At 39.1% G+C, this 14,926-nt stretch overlaps 1 protein-coding gene across 4 annotated transcripts in view; it reads right to left on the bottom strand.

Annotated features, from left to right (window-relative positions):
- Window positions 1-14,926, bottom strand: part of LOC106948159 (roundabout homolog 2) — a 94,941-nt gene that overhangs the window by 18,326 nt on the left and 61,689 nt on the right. For all 4 annotated transcript variants that reach the window (XM_015033665.1, XM_015033662.1, XM_015033664.1 and 1 more), the window contains exons 13-17: window positions 10,758-10,924; window positions 8,478-8,599; window positions 8,078-8,294; window positions 7,823-7,941; window positions 5,715-5,886 (exon numbers count right to left, since the gene is read on the bottom strand). In XM_015033665.1, the coding sequence (XP_014889151.1) occupies window positions 5,715-5,886; window positions 7,823-7,941; window positions 8,078-8,294; window positions 8,478-8,599; window positions 10,758-10,924 (797 nt within the window). The remainder of the gene's footprint in view (window positions 1-5,714; window positions 5,887-7,822; window positions 7,942-8,077; window positions 8,295-8,477; window positions 8,600-10,757; window positions 10,925-14,926) is intronic.

The following is a 14,926-nucleotide window of genomic DNA, read 5'->3' as shown; positions in this document are numbered from 1 at the left end:
ACACGTCAAAGATCTCACAAAGCAGGTAGACGATCTTAAAACAGAATTGCAGAATAAGATTTTTGAACTCCATAAGGAAAGAGACCAAAGGGTTGCATATCAGGCTGAAGTCAAATCACAGCAGTAGGAGATTCAAAAACTGCAAACAATGTTGGAAAAAGAACGTCACCAGCAAGGCAAACGTGAACATGGAAGAAACGTGGCAGAGATTAAGGATGTGTCAAAAGTTTCTTGCTCTTCCAAAATTACAACTGACAAGAGCATTCTTCAACAGCTGGAGTACTTCAAGAGGGAGGCTGAAAAATACGCCTCCCGCAATAAAGGTCTAATAGAAGTAATGGTTGAAGAATACAGAGTGAGACTTAAATATGAGGAGCAGCTCAAAAGTCACACTGAGCAAGCTTCCAAATTTAAAGCTTAGGAGGAAATGGTGAAAGCTCTGCAGGGTCAGGTTGCAGACCTGAAGGTGAAGTTGAAACTGGCTCTAGAAAATAACCATCCTAGAGTCTCCACCCAACCAGAGGTCACCCTGCAAACAGAAGGCTCTCTACAAATAGAGGAGACCAAGGAAAGACAGACCTCCAATCATCCAGGGAGATCCGAAGAAAGACGGACCTTGAATCAACCAGGGAAGTCCGAGGAAAGACAGACCATCTATCAAACATGGAGGTCTGAAGAAAGACAGACGTTCATGCTACCAACCTCCACAGGTAGTATAGAGGGCCTTCATGTTGGCATTGGCATGAAGGCCAATCTAAGCCCGGCTCGGCCTTTACACCGACCCACACCCAGGTGGCACTAACCTAGGTCACTATCCAAACCCAGATTTTGCCAACACTGGGCATTATGTAAAATTCAACCCTTTACACCAGGGGTGCCCAAAGTCGGTCCTCGAGGGCCAGCATCCTGCATGTTTTAGTTCTCTCCCTAGTAGTAGTAACAACGTCCTCAGCAAGTCAATGTTCTCCTTAGACCTTCTAATGAGCCATCATTTGATGCAGGTGTGTTAAACCAGGGAGAGAACTAAAACAGGCAGGATGCCGGCCCTCGAGGACCGACTTTGGGCACCCCTGCTTTACACAAATTTAGGAAATCAAAACAGACACAGGCAAATAAATTCATTTCCCTTCATTTTAGTAGCTGCGACTTTGCCTAACCCAGACATTTTCCCTAACCCTAACCAATGCTAGTCTATTCCTAACCCTAACATTAACTAAACCTTAATTCACATCTTACCTCTAAACATTACCCCTGACCCAAAGCAATGAGTTCATCATATTAAGACCGGGCCTTGGTCCTAATATGATGGACATAATATGACACTGTACATATAATGGTGCATTCACACCAAACACGTTTTGAGCATCAGGCACGTCTGGTTTACATTCAAACTCTATGTGGAGGCGCGTCGAGGGCTATCGCGGCGCTCTTCAAGCGTCAAGCGTGGCGCCATTTGAACCGTTGGGAGCGTATGACGCATCTAGCGCATCCAACTCTCCACATAGATACAAATTTTCTCACTTTAAAAAAGCGGCAGTTGGTGTCAGTTACACTCTAAGGTAGGCAGTTGGAAATTTCGCTCGGTTTTCGCTTTTTACGTCACCATCGTAACTCCGATCCCCAATAAAAATAACAGCCCTCATGGCGGGAATGAGCCGCACGTTTTGATACCATTTTTGTGGCTTCGCAAGGCAGTCACTGCCCTTCCCTATGTAATGCTGCGGCAGGCCCCAAAAATAGACTTGAGTTGCTTTTGGGAAAAACAAATATTTTGTATCGTAACAGTGTTCAAAAACCAAAGCTCTGCAACTCACCCTGACAAACTTACCACCGTTTTCTTTTTAGTGACAGTCTTAAGCCATTTAGCCATTATTATCACACAAGGCTTCGGTAAGCTAGCTGTAGCGTCACACTTTGAACTCGCTTCACCGCAAATTAACGGTTGTTTATTTAGATGAGGTACGTGCAGTACCTTGCGGACCACTAGGGGGCAGCCGCGGGCCACCATTGGTCCGGAGACCACAGTTTGAGAAAGACTGTGTTAAAGGAGTGCAACGATTAAACCCTGATTTAACAGTGTGGTATTTAAGCGATACAGGCTTTAAGCACAAAAGGCTTTGGATAAAGTTTTCTCTCTCAGTTGACAGAACAGAACATGTGTGTGGCACGCAGAGACTGTGTAGAAAAGAGAGCAAGGAAATAGCAGCGGTAGCAGCTAGGAATGATCAGACTTCTCTAACATAAACATAAATGTCAAAGTTGAAGGTGACGAAGGCACAACGGAAAGCCGAAACACTTTAACCAGCGTAAACAAACGAATAAATAAACGAACATCTCTGACATGTCTTGATGACAGCAGTAGTGGGAATAAATTGCGCAAGAATCACAATGGACGCTCTATTCTACCTCCTGATCCGTGTCAGATTGGTGTAAAAGAAAAACAACAATAAAAACAAATGCCACAAAGTCACAGACAACTCTCTAAATCTGTTTTCACACCAGACCTTGAGCTGAAAACACGATGTGCAGAATGTGTCCACTGTTTGTTTAAGTTCAGTCACCTCTGGTGCCACGAAGCACAAGCATCTCCAGCTTTAAAGCATCTCTCTGCACATCTAAATACAAGCTTATTGTAGAGAAAATACATCATGTTCCAGATGAATATGCCCACAGAGAACATTTGCAGTAGCATCATTAATGCAGCTACTCTATTTTAACCAAGGACGCAAAACGACAACATGTCCCAGAAATCCCAAGCAAGAATTTAGTATTTATTTGCAGAAAATGAGAAATGGTGAAAATATCGAAAAAGATACATTGCTTTCAGACCTCAAATAATGCAAAGAAAACCAGTTAACATTCATTTAGAAAAACAGCAATATTTTAACTCAGAAAGAGTTAAAATATTGTAAAAAAGAACAATAATTTTTGTAATCTATTTCAGAAAGTGAAATTCACATATTCCATAGATTCATTACACATGGAGTGAAAGATTTCAAGCTTTCTAAGTCTTCTTCATTTATCAATGACCTTCTGCAGCTTATCCTGGTTGTAAACTTTGTCATCAAGTGTCTGCTGGGCCGCTGACTGAAGCCAGCAGTCTAAATCTCTGTCCTGAAAATCACTTTTGTTGTCATTTTTCCGAGAAACCGAATTTTGGGCTTCAATTTGAAACACACGAATCTGTGCGTGACGAACATCTGTAATATCAGCTTTTCGATTTCATTACAGAGGAAATGTGTTCGTCTAATTTGCTGAGATGCACCTGCATGTGAGATTTGATACATTGAGACGTAATGGCTTTTCAAAAATTCAGCCGCCGCATCTCTTTGTAGCAGCAGCAGCGGCGGTGTCCTTTTTCCTCTGGATGGTGACAACCGCAGAATACAATGTGTCTGGACTTTAACAGGAATGGAGATTTCTGTGACTTCCCACAGCCCGTCTACTGAAATCCAATTAATCAACGCAACATAGAGGCGGGAATGGATGTAACACTCCATCAGACTATGGCTGTAAGAAGCTCTGGGTTTCTAAAAACTAATAAAGACTGAGGAGAAACCCCAAATCAGAGACCAATCATGAAAATATGTTTTCAATGCTGAGTGTGAGCCTGGTTATATGCCATGAAGTAATTTCTCTCAAAGGTTTGGTTTATTTTTCCATTCCATGTACTAAAATAAAATGGTAGGACTGAGCAAAGCAGTATTCTATTAAGTTTGATAATCCATTCAATTAAATATGAAAAAAAAAAAAAGTTAGAGAGAGGCAGGAGAATATAGGAGGCAGCATTGATGTGTGGAGAATTTTCTCTTCGTTATCACAGTCAGGCAGAAATAAGGCTGGACTTATTCTACTGCTTTGGTGAACATCTTAAGAAACTAATGTGTAAAAGAATCTCTGTTAAGATTTAATCTAAGATGTACTTCTGCTTACGTGTTATGGCCATTATATATAAAAAAAACAAAGAGAAGTAAATTTCAGCCCAGAAAAAGTTTGATATTTTTAGATTTATCTCAAAGATTTTCTAGAAACAACAAAAACAATTCTAACCTTAGAAATTACACGTCTTTACACGGTTTTCCAATAGACTGAAGTAGAAGTTTAACAAAACAAATATTTTAACATTATTATCACGCTTATGAAGCCACACATTCAGACCTCTGCTTGCTTCCACACAACCCCTAACACACTGACAGAGGAAACACTACATGACAGACAGACAGCTAGACAACTCAGTGACAGCTGGATGGAAAGGTAGGCAGCAAAAGATATGGTTTCATAGCAGAATGCAAATTGCTCACATCCATCCTAAGCAATGGTTAGACTTCCCAAAATTACACTGTACACTTCGTGGCAGGTTTAACACACTACCTGAAATATTAAGCTTCCTGGAAAACTTGAGAAGACAAATTAAAGCAATTTAACTTAAAATCTCTCAGGACTGTCAGAAGATTTACAGTTTGAAGAAAATATTAGGATGAATTAAAACGTGACATGATATATGTGGAGGTTTGACTGATTCCTGGCTTTAATATAAATGGATCATTTTCAGGTTTAGAAGCAAAAGAATCCAACCTCGATGTTTTTCTGTTTCGTGTTTCACAGAAAACATACTTTAAATAAGTTTAAGGGTTTTTTTTTGTTTCATAGAAATAGATTTCAAAAAGAGAATGAACCACAAATCTTTGACAAACCTCCAGAAAACTGCAAAACAGCCGAAACACAATCAAGGTTAAAAATTAATCTGTTTAGATTTGCCTTTGATTCATAACAACTGGAACGTTGATTATGGTGATTATTATTCTTGATGAATTTAATGTTGGCATTTGACAAAATGTAATGCTTATTGCTTGTTTCGTAGTTGGTTATTGTATATTATTATTATTGTAAAGAACTTTGAACTGCTTTATTGCTGAAATGTGCTAAATCTGACTTACATTTTTAATCAGAAATTAATATTAAAACGAATAAAACAAGCTTTGTGCTCATCTGCAGTAAACGTGTTTATTCGTACCATCTTATTTAATCATTCTCCCAAGATTTGAAGAACCTTCTTGAAAAGTAAAATGAGTAAATATTGTCAGAGTTAATGTTTCTGTTTAGTTTAAGAATTAAATAAAAGTGGAAGCAAATTACCGTAATAGGTCTTTAAATAACGTGTCATATTCTCCTTTTTAACATGATAAACAGAGGTGTGGACATGATGGAAATCCACCATAAACCCCTCAGAATACTCCTAACTGGAATATCTAAATACTTCTCCAGGATGATAACTGTATAAAATGTTTCTGATTGGCATGTGGAGGGATGTGTCACTAGAGTTATTTTGCAGTCTGCCAGAAGTCGTCAGTCGGATTTTGTCACTCCAGTTTCCAGCGCCTGCAAACAAACACCCAGAGCTGCTCCGCATATATATTCATTTCCATAATTTGTCAACACGCTATGTTTGGAAGAATTTGAAGGAAAACATCAAGTAAACACGAGGCCACTGCTTCGAATATAAAAAGATCTTTTTTTTTCTCTCTCTCAGTTTGAATTCTCGACTAACATCTTTCACACCCCAGAGAAGAGTGATAATCGCCCACCGCCCTGTTTTTAACCTGCTCAGCGACGCTCGGAGGACGGCTTTCACCCGGGGTAAACTCAGCCTGCTGGGAGTGCATCCTGCCATATTCTGCAGAGCATTGGCGGCTGCAACGGTTTGAGTGACTCACCGACAAGCAGGCTGACAGGCAGACTCACAGCGCCCACACCCAGACTGGTGACAGCAGCCACCGCCACCGTGTACTGGACGTCAGGCTGCAGACCCGTCAGCAGGATGGACAGAACGGAACCGTCCACCGTTCGGTTTATCTGACTCTCCACGTCGCCGGACAAACACCAGATCTGAGAAGAGACGAAGATGAGCAGGAGTTAATGTTTGCTCCTTCAGTACGAGACAAGGCGGCTCTGGTTGTGACGGGTTTGAAAAAGGAAAAAAAAAAGGACATAGCTTTTAACTCTGAGCTTTTTGTGCTTTCATATATGGATAGAGCAGAGAATAAAAGATGAAACCAGAGAGAATCTCAGGAATTTTGATGCTGTAAATGTTGAAGTTTTAGGTCAACAAGTGGCTAAATCTTTCCAGATTAAAGCTGCATTATGTAACTTTTATAAAAAAAGAAAAGTTTTCTTACTTATTTGCTAAAACGGTTTGCTTAACATGACAGAGATAATCTGCAAAAACAAATCAAGATCCTATGCCTTCTCCCGGATATCCTACTGCCATCTGCAGAAACATACCGCTTCATCATCAGAAACAACAAATCAGAGCCTGGAGGAGGGTTTTAGTGCTGTCAATCACCTCGTGTAAGTGCTATGTCCCACAATGCCTAATTACAAACATTAAAAAGAAACTTTAAAAACTTTAAATAGCTCTTCTTCCACATTGCAGTTGTGCGCTACCTTGTGTTAATCTAACACATAAACCAAAAACATCCGTTGGGATTTAACTGGGATTTTAAAAGTGAAAACATTAAAAAGCTAAAGTGATGTGTATACTTTTGCAAGGGTCCATTTCAGCCAATTTTCTTTTATATTTATCCTAATCAAGCTCTTTAAATTGAAAGCAAAATTTAGCTTGAAGAAAACAGAATCAAAACTTCTTGAATGATATCATTCCTCATCGACCAATGCAGTCGATAAGGCCTAATTCTAACTGCAGAATTTCTTATCTGATAGGAAACAAAAAACAGAAAGAATAGAAAGGCTTTTTGTCCCGCTTTTGTAAATTAATCAGCCCTAATTTTGTCATGGAAATTTTTATCAGTAACATAATGACCGCAACTCAGATTCTTTCCAGCGTCTGCTATATATAATCTGCATATCTATCTACATTGATATTCAGGAAGCGACTCTTTCATTAATTAACCTTTTATAAAGTTCTGCAATGAAGTCGCTGAAGGTTATAATGAACATCTGTGCCGCAACACCAAGCTATCTATTTGGAACGCAGTGCTTTTTTATATTTAAGGCTTTGATTAACAAATGCAGCACATGGTTCCTTGGAAATGAGAAACTTTACGGGATTTGGTTTGATCCCTGCCTTCTGCTGATAAACATTAAAATGAGCTGCCTTCTGTTTGTTTCTACGTGTGTTGGCAGATGGAAAGAATACGTCAAAAACGATAGAGTTGAACTTTTTCCTGGATTAGCAGCCTGGTGATTAGTAATCAGTGTTGTGCTAATGCTAATGGACAGACAATCAGGACTCTGTTTTTTTCTCTCTCGTTCTCCACTCAGCAAACAGATGACAGGAACAGTAAGTGTTTAGCAGACAAACTGATGACAAAACAAGAACTGGCAGCACACGAGCAGCAAAAGAGTCATTACTAATTGTTAATTACAAATCAGTGTTTTTCACAACCATCTCAACAACAGCTCTGTACACCTCTGAGTAAAGCGTGCGTAAAAAAAAAAAAAAAAAATGCAAACATCAAAGAGCAAAAAGACCAGCTTGTTCTGTTTTGATTGGCTTTGCTAGTCTGATACCTCCATCACACTCTTATGTGTCTTTGGAAGCTTTGCATGAGTAACACTCCAACATATTCTACATATCAGATAATGTAACACAGGTAATGTGACCTGAAGCTAAGCAAGCTAAGCTAGGCTAATTTTGTGGACATTTGGAAGGGTTTGGTACTCTAACCAGCACATCTATACACAAGAGATGTGTATATGCTGTATGTACAAGGGAAAAAGCCTTTTAGTACAGTGAATCTAAAAAACATGTTGCAGAGAACACTAGATTTAGTAATTCATGCTACGCTATGCTATGACCCACCTTGTACTCTAGGATGATGCCAGTCTGAACGTTATGAAGCGGTGGCTCCCAGGAGACACTGATGCTGGAGCTATTGGTGAGCTGCACCACTGAAACAGCCTGTGGAGGGCCACTTAAGACTAGAGAGAGGAGAAAATATTGAGCTGAAATGGGTGAACAAGTGTTAGATGACAGCAGTATATCTACAAGTCCATGTTTCTGCATGATTTCTGGAAGTAGCTGATGTAATCTGTTGCATTGTTGGTAATCTCGTACCCTCCTCAGGGGTCCGGACCAGAACCATGAGACTGTCGTGGCCCTGTAGCTCATTGAAGTAGGGCCGTATCTTGACTTCATACTCCTTCTTGCTCTGGAGATCTGCTAACACTGCGCTGTAGTCGGATGTCGCCTCCACATCTCGGACCAGCCAGGAGCCCCCGATGATCCGGTAAAACACGCGGTAACCCTGGATGTACCGTGACTGACGGGCGACCTGGAAAGAGTTGGCAGGAAACAAACAAGCACGTCAGCCGCCTTCCAGCAGCGTTCGGGCTTCCACAGATCCAATTTGTTTCATGCGCTGTGTGAGGGAGAGACTGAAGCTAATGAATGAGGATTAGCGTTGCCTTTCGCCATTTTGATAATTAAAACATCTCCAGCCACGAAGCGAACTCACAGTCCAAGAAATCCTGGCACTGGTGGGAGAAAGAACCACGGGCTTCTGCAGGTAGATGGAAACCTCCCCCAGCTCTCTCTGAACTTGCCTGTGGTCCACGCCCTGCTCTGTTGGACTCCCATCTGACACCACAAAGAAATGAGATCAAGCCAGAAAAAAAATAAATAAATCAAAGCAAAGCACAGCTGAGCAGCAGCCATTCAGCAAAAAATGAAAAATAAAAAATAAAAGACAAGCTTGAAATTCAACATTGCTCAGGGCAGAAAGGCACCACGCTGAGAAAGCAATTAGTTATGACACTGTACATGAAAAACAACTTCTTAAAAGAGCACGGCACATTATCTCTGCTCTACATCCGCTATCTTTGTTTTTCTTTAAATATGCAAAAATGGAAGTGCACACTGAGGGAAATGGACAAGTGTAAAAAGCAAAGGATTTACTAAGAAAGTGCAAACGCTCCTGTTTTACAGGAAATGCAGGTTGTTTGAGGTCAATGCAACATCTTTCCTGCACATTTCAACTGAAAAATAAATAAATCTGTTACAAAAAAAAACAAAACAAACAAAAAAAAAACATGGAGCAAAGTTCTACAATCAGTGTGCAGATTCTTAAATAATCTTACATTTCAGCATTTAATCTGGGATTGGTAGAAATCTGTTAGGTCCTGGTGACACCCACAGAGTTACTGTCAGATTCAGTTCTGGACTTTGGATAGACCATTCCGAAACTAAAATGATCCTCTCCGTAAGTTTTTCTTTTTCTTTTTTTTTTTTTTATTTGACTACAGTGGTGGCTCCAATGTAAACCTAAATCCAATAACTAGATGAATAAATGTTGAATAAATCTTTATTTTTTTCTTTGTGCCACCCTATTTTTTTTTTTTGTTTTTTTTTTTACTGGCCTGCTCTTGCCTCCCTTAGGAAAACCTTCTGGGGGCGCCACTATTTGAAGGACATAATGGTAATGCATAAAAATAAAACTGTCTTTCATGTGGTTTTCTAGCACCACGTGGAAGTTTTGATTTTAAAAGGATGAATATTTAGGAATGTTACTGGATTCAATGAAGAAAACATCAACTCACAGATTATACATCCACCTACATGTTTCCCTGAGGGAACACTGTTCATTTGGTGATGTTGTATATATACTTATTTTTGTGAAGCATGCTATTTATTTAAATCAGGTTTCATCAGAGCACATTCACCTACCCACTTTGGAAACCTGCTGTCTGACCTTGATGTTTAATGTGGAACAAAAGTCTTTCTGCCCAGCAACCCGGCTCCTCACTCCAGATTCTTGGTGAAAACAGGAGTTTGTTGTCAAAAGTAGCACACAGCTGCTATTTCCACAAATCTCAGCTCATTTGTTGCCGTCGGCCTCTGGGCAGCCTCCCTCTCCAGTTTCATTCTAATATCATTTTCAGACAAACGTAAAGTTAACATATCAATACGACCTGAATTATTCGTACTGCTGATTATTTTAATTCAACAAAGGAGTTTGTTTCTGATACTTTTAAAAATAATGCTAATAATTTCTCTGTGTTTTTGCATATTTTAACCGAATTTTCATATCCTTCTCAATCAGTAGACAGCTTTAAATTGCGTTATAGTATTCAAACCCTTCCTAAAGTTGCTGACCTGCATTTTGTATTTTTCCACTGATATTTTGATTATTTTCTATGATGAGATCAAACTGTTTAACGCTGAAATGCCTAATTTTATCATCAACCTAATTTTATTTTCTTCAAAGGACTCTTTCAAATAGTGAGATGATGTTCAGCCACAAGTAGAAATTGGCAAAATACAAATATCACATTAAGCATAAACCAGTGGTATTGATAACTTACGTTCACAATGATTATATGGTATATTTTTGTGCCTTCTTCTGATTGATACATTTGGACAGCAAGCTCCTTTTTGATCTTTGCTCTTATTTTGAACCAAAAGATGTTTTTCATCAAATGAAACGAAGATCCTGCCGCAGCTGGACTTTAGTTGTCCTTCATTAGATCATCTATATTTTAGGGAAAGTGTGGACTGACGAAAACTGAATGCTGAAATTACATCAACAAGTGCTCCAGCGTAGAGTTAGTTTGGGAGTACATACTTATGTTACTACAGTGACGCAGTGTTTTATTATACTGGAGTTGTGCAGAACTCAACTCCACAAATTTGAAAAAAAAAAAAAAAGCAGCTGAAAATAATTTACAACACTGGTGTTATTTTACATCTAAATAACTCTGCATTTTATCAGGTGTGTGCAGATCAGTGAGGGCCTCACCCTGTGTCCGGACCGGCTCAGAGATCGGACTGGGGTCACTGAGGCCGTAGGAGTTGACGGCTCGGACTATAAACAGGTAAACCGTGTTTGGGAAAAGTCCAACAACTGTGTGTCTCTCGTGCTTCACATGGTCGGCAACGGTTTGCCAGGTGCTGCCCACCGACTGGCTGTGTGAGAGAAAACACCACAAAGGAAAACGGGATTATTAAAACTTGTTTTCTAAATCAAAAAAAAAAAACATTAGCCTTTTCGATTACAGGTAAAAAGAAACTGTGAATGTGACCGGAATACTAATATGAATCCCTCCGATCCTAATCAGGAGGATGTTTTCCACGCAAAAAAAGAACACAGATAATCAAACAGACTCTAATATCCTGGGTTTTTCAGCTTCTGTAATTTATCGTTTCATCTTGATTGACATGGGTTTGAGCACAATGGTTAGTTCAGTGATTGCCGCCGGTGATAGCACGGACAGATGAAATTGGAAAAGTCAGTGTCAGAAGGAGAGATCTGAAGTTCACATCCTGTAAAATTCAGTCACGGTAGTCGTCCCGACAGATATAAAAAAGAAAAAAAAAACACACTCCAATCTCCTGAGGCTGAGACAGCTCAAAGCAATAAGTCAAGGCGATGGGGTGAATTAGTTCGAGTAAAGATTCTCTTTAGAAGTGTCAAACAGAATTTCTTTCTCAATTGGAGGGAATGATTGTTGTACTAGAAAATTATAAAATACATTAGAAAGAGACACTTGAAAAGCTGAAAATGAATAAAGACTTTGAATCCGTCAGTGAATGAAGCATTATTATGTCACTGTCATTTTTCTACCCCGTCAAACGTTGGTAACAATCAAAGTAATACACATGCAGAAAGATATATAAACAAAATCAATCGAGAAGCTGCAAAATGACAGAGAAGACCAAAATAATAACTAAAAATAGCCAAGATATAGAAAAGAATCCTGCGTCATGCAAAATAATCTTAGCAGGTTGTTAGTTCATGTCGTTGGGTTTTCTTAGTTTGTCATTTTGCTTAGTTAGGTTTGTTGTGTTTAGTGAATTGCAGAAGTGATTTTCACTTCACCGAAAACATGACTTAAACAAAAATTGACTTTGTAATTGGACAACTTGAAAGTTGGCCTCTGTCCCTTTAAGAAGCTCCTGCTCTTTCTGAAACTCCGCCCTCATTGCATCATCACAATGCTTTTCATTGCACCATTTACAAACATTCTTACGAGCTTTGGACTGAACAGCAGCTTGCACAATGAGCTCAGCAGATGAGCAGCTCCACCAGGTGTTTGCTGATTCCTGCTGCCGCTAGTCTGGAGGAGCTGAGTGACGAGGGGGGGGGGGGGCCTGGGAGGCAGATGCTGCTTTGTGGAAATAGGCGAAGCTTTGTGAAAACAAGTGCTTAGGCACCCCCAAAGGTTGCCATGGGAGACTCAAGGATTTCTCATGCATGAAATAATGAAAGCAACATCCCAGGTATTTTTTGATGAGGGAATAACATTATAAGATGATATTAAGCTAAAAAACAAGTCAACTTTCCATAATAACCACCTTTAAGGATTCCATTTTCAGAGATGGCATAATGCAGTCTTGGTTGCGTCACTTAGGAGAAAAAAAAAAGTCTAATTTGTGTACCAGCTTATAGAAGTACCAGAAATGTTCATGTTCTTCACAACTTTCAAATGATCCTCACACTTATTTAGTTCCTTTAAAATGAGCAGCACAATCTTTGCTGGGTTATATCCAGCCCTCGTCTTTATTCAGCTCAGATAAATATGCTGAAAACTCCAGTTGTTTAGCCATAAGGTCTCTTTCCAATTTAGCCGGGGAAAAAAAGAAGAGACAAGATTGATTAATAATTATTCCACCAAAACAACCCTTTAGCCATATGCAGCTCGCTAAGACAAAAGGCATAGTTGCTTTCTCTTTGCCTATTTAATCGTAATTTGCCTGAGGGGAAGAAAAATAATTGTCCATTTGCCTTAACCAGCAGGCAGAAGGAATCGGCATCTTAAAAACTCAAACAAAGTGGTACAACTTGACTTGTTTGTTTCTTCAATACGCTGACTTTCTCATCATTTCTCAGCAAGAAAGTGAGCAAATATGACTAATTCCCGCACATTCTTTAAGTAGTTCCTACTGAATGAGCAAGCGGATGAGTTAAAGACTTCATCACTGGTTTCTCGAATCTTTGAGATTCTTTTTATCTAAAAAGCACACGGCGGGTCTCAGCTTGCAGACAAAGTTTTATTCTCTCCTTTATTGCAGCAGGTTGGCTCATGAAGGAGTCAGTCGAGGAAACGGCAGGTTGGTGCTGTGGAAAGATACAGGTGCAATCAAACAGCGCGGCACTGTTTCACATTTTTCTCAACTCTGTGGAGAGGAAAATAGTGAGGTAATTACAACAAGCAGGTCACCGCTTTTTTCCCTCCCCTCTTTATCAACAGGGGCATTTTTTTCTCACCAAATGTTCTCCAGAGGAGCAGTTCTGCCATTTAAAGTGTCCAACTGAAAGTCTAAAATTGGCTTTTAAGTGGCAACAGTGGTTGCTTTCCTATAAAACTCAACCATTTCAACCAACTCTTTGTGAAATTTGTGAAAATCTCAGCATTATTTTTCCTAAGAAGTATTAATGAACTGATCATTTAAAACTTCCCAACTTAATATAAGAGGCGGCTTTCGTGTTTTAAAAACTGGATTAAAAACAAGGAAAAGCAGAGATATACATCCATTAAAGAAATATTTAATAAAAACAGACATTACTTGTTTTATGTCAAGAAACTAAAGTAATACCCAGACTTTGGAGGTCTTGCAGTTTTAATATTAAATAATACAACGGAAAGTTTTGTTTTTTTCCCATCCACATTGATGAAATCCATCAAATTTTATTTGTAGAGTAAATTTCTAACAGTTTCATGTAAACAAAGAGATCCCAAGAGAAAATAGCATTATTTTGACTCAAATCTATATTTTCTGAAACAGATGTCAGTGATACAGCATTACCTACTTTTGTCTTTGTTATATAGACAAGCAAAACAAAAAATTTCTGGAAAAGGACGATGTCATAGGCCTGCCATAAAAGTTTTATGTGCACAGTACACCCAATATTTCCACTGCAGTATTATAGCGCCACATAAAGGCCTGGCATAGTCACTACAGCACTTTGGGCCATTTCAGTAGTTTCATGTCGCTCGGTCATCTAGAAAATATACTGTGGTGTGTTTAATAGATTAGTAAAAAAAACAGCTTTGAAAAACATGTTTTGTGCAGAAAAGACTGGAAAAGCAGCAGATGCTTTAACTTGCACATTAAATGTATGATGTGTCAAAAATGTATGATTACTAGATTACTAGGGTTACTATTAAACTAATGAGACTGAAATGATAAAGACTAAAAACTGTCAGTTGAAAAAAATGGCTTCAGACATTTTGTTGGATGTAAATTAAAAAATGATGAGCCATATTTACATTTTATATAAGATAACAAATGCTATTGCCTGTAGGCTTTGAGGGAATGCATATCATGTATGTTAGAGTAGAAAATATTCAGAATGAGATGGCTTGGATGATGGCACAATGTGAAGAACTAAAGGGAAACCAGTAGTCATCCCTGAGGTACCCCAAAACCTAAAGGCAACTTGTTTTTTTCAGAAGCTCTGTGAACTTATTAGTAATGGTTCTCTTCCTGTTACAGATGTCATTGGTGGAAAAAGCAAATGAAATGAGATCAGAGACGTGGAAAGCCAACAGATTAGTCACCAGCCTCAACCTCTGCCTCAACACCGCTGCCTTATCACACAGCGACAAGTTTGTCAACACAAAAGTCTCTTTTATTGAAGACTTTGAAAATCTACAAAAATGACACATTTTATTTTCAGGTAGGGTTAGGGTTAAGGTTAGTATGTTGATGTATGAAAATGTATCCACCTATCTACAATTTTCACACCAATATGCTATCTTTCCACTGCTATTACTCTCAAGACTTTGAAGCTTACCTTTGAGGATGCATAATTACTAAGAGCGGGCACAAAGGGTTTGTTTAAGAAGAAAAAAAATGGATTAGAGTCCTTGAAACTAACCTGTGGCTGTGAGTGGTGCACCGGAAAATACAGGCGACATCCCAGAAAAACAAGCGTTTACAAAGCAGTTTCTCTGTGCTGAAGCG

The sequence above is a fragment of the Poecilia latipinna genome, unplaced genomic scaffold, assembly GCF_001443285.1.
Source record: "Poecilia latipinna isolate Pla-1442-1.1 unplaced genomic scaffold, P_latipinna-1.0 Scaffold276, whole genome shotgun sequence".
NCBI lineage: Eukaryota > Metazoa > Chordata > Actinopteri > Cyprinodontiformes > Poeciliidae > Poecilia > Poecilia latipinna.
This window is presented reverse-complemented; position numbering and strand designations above follow the sequence as displayed.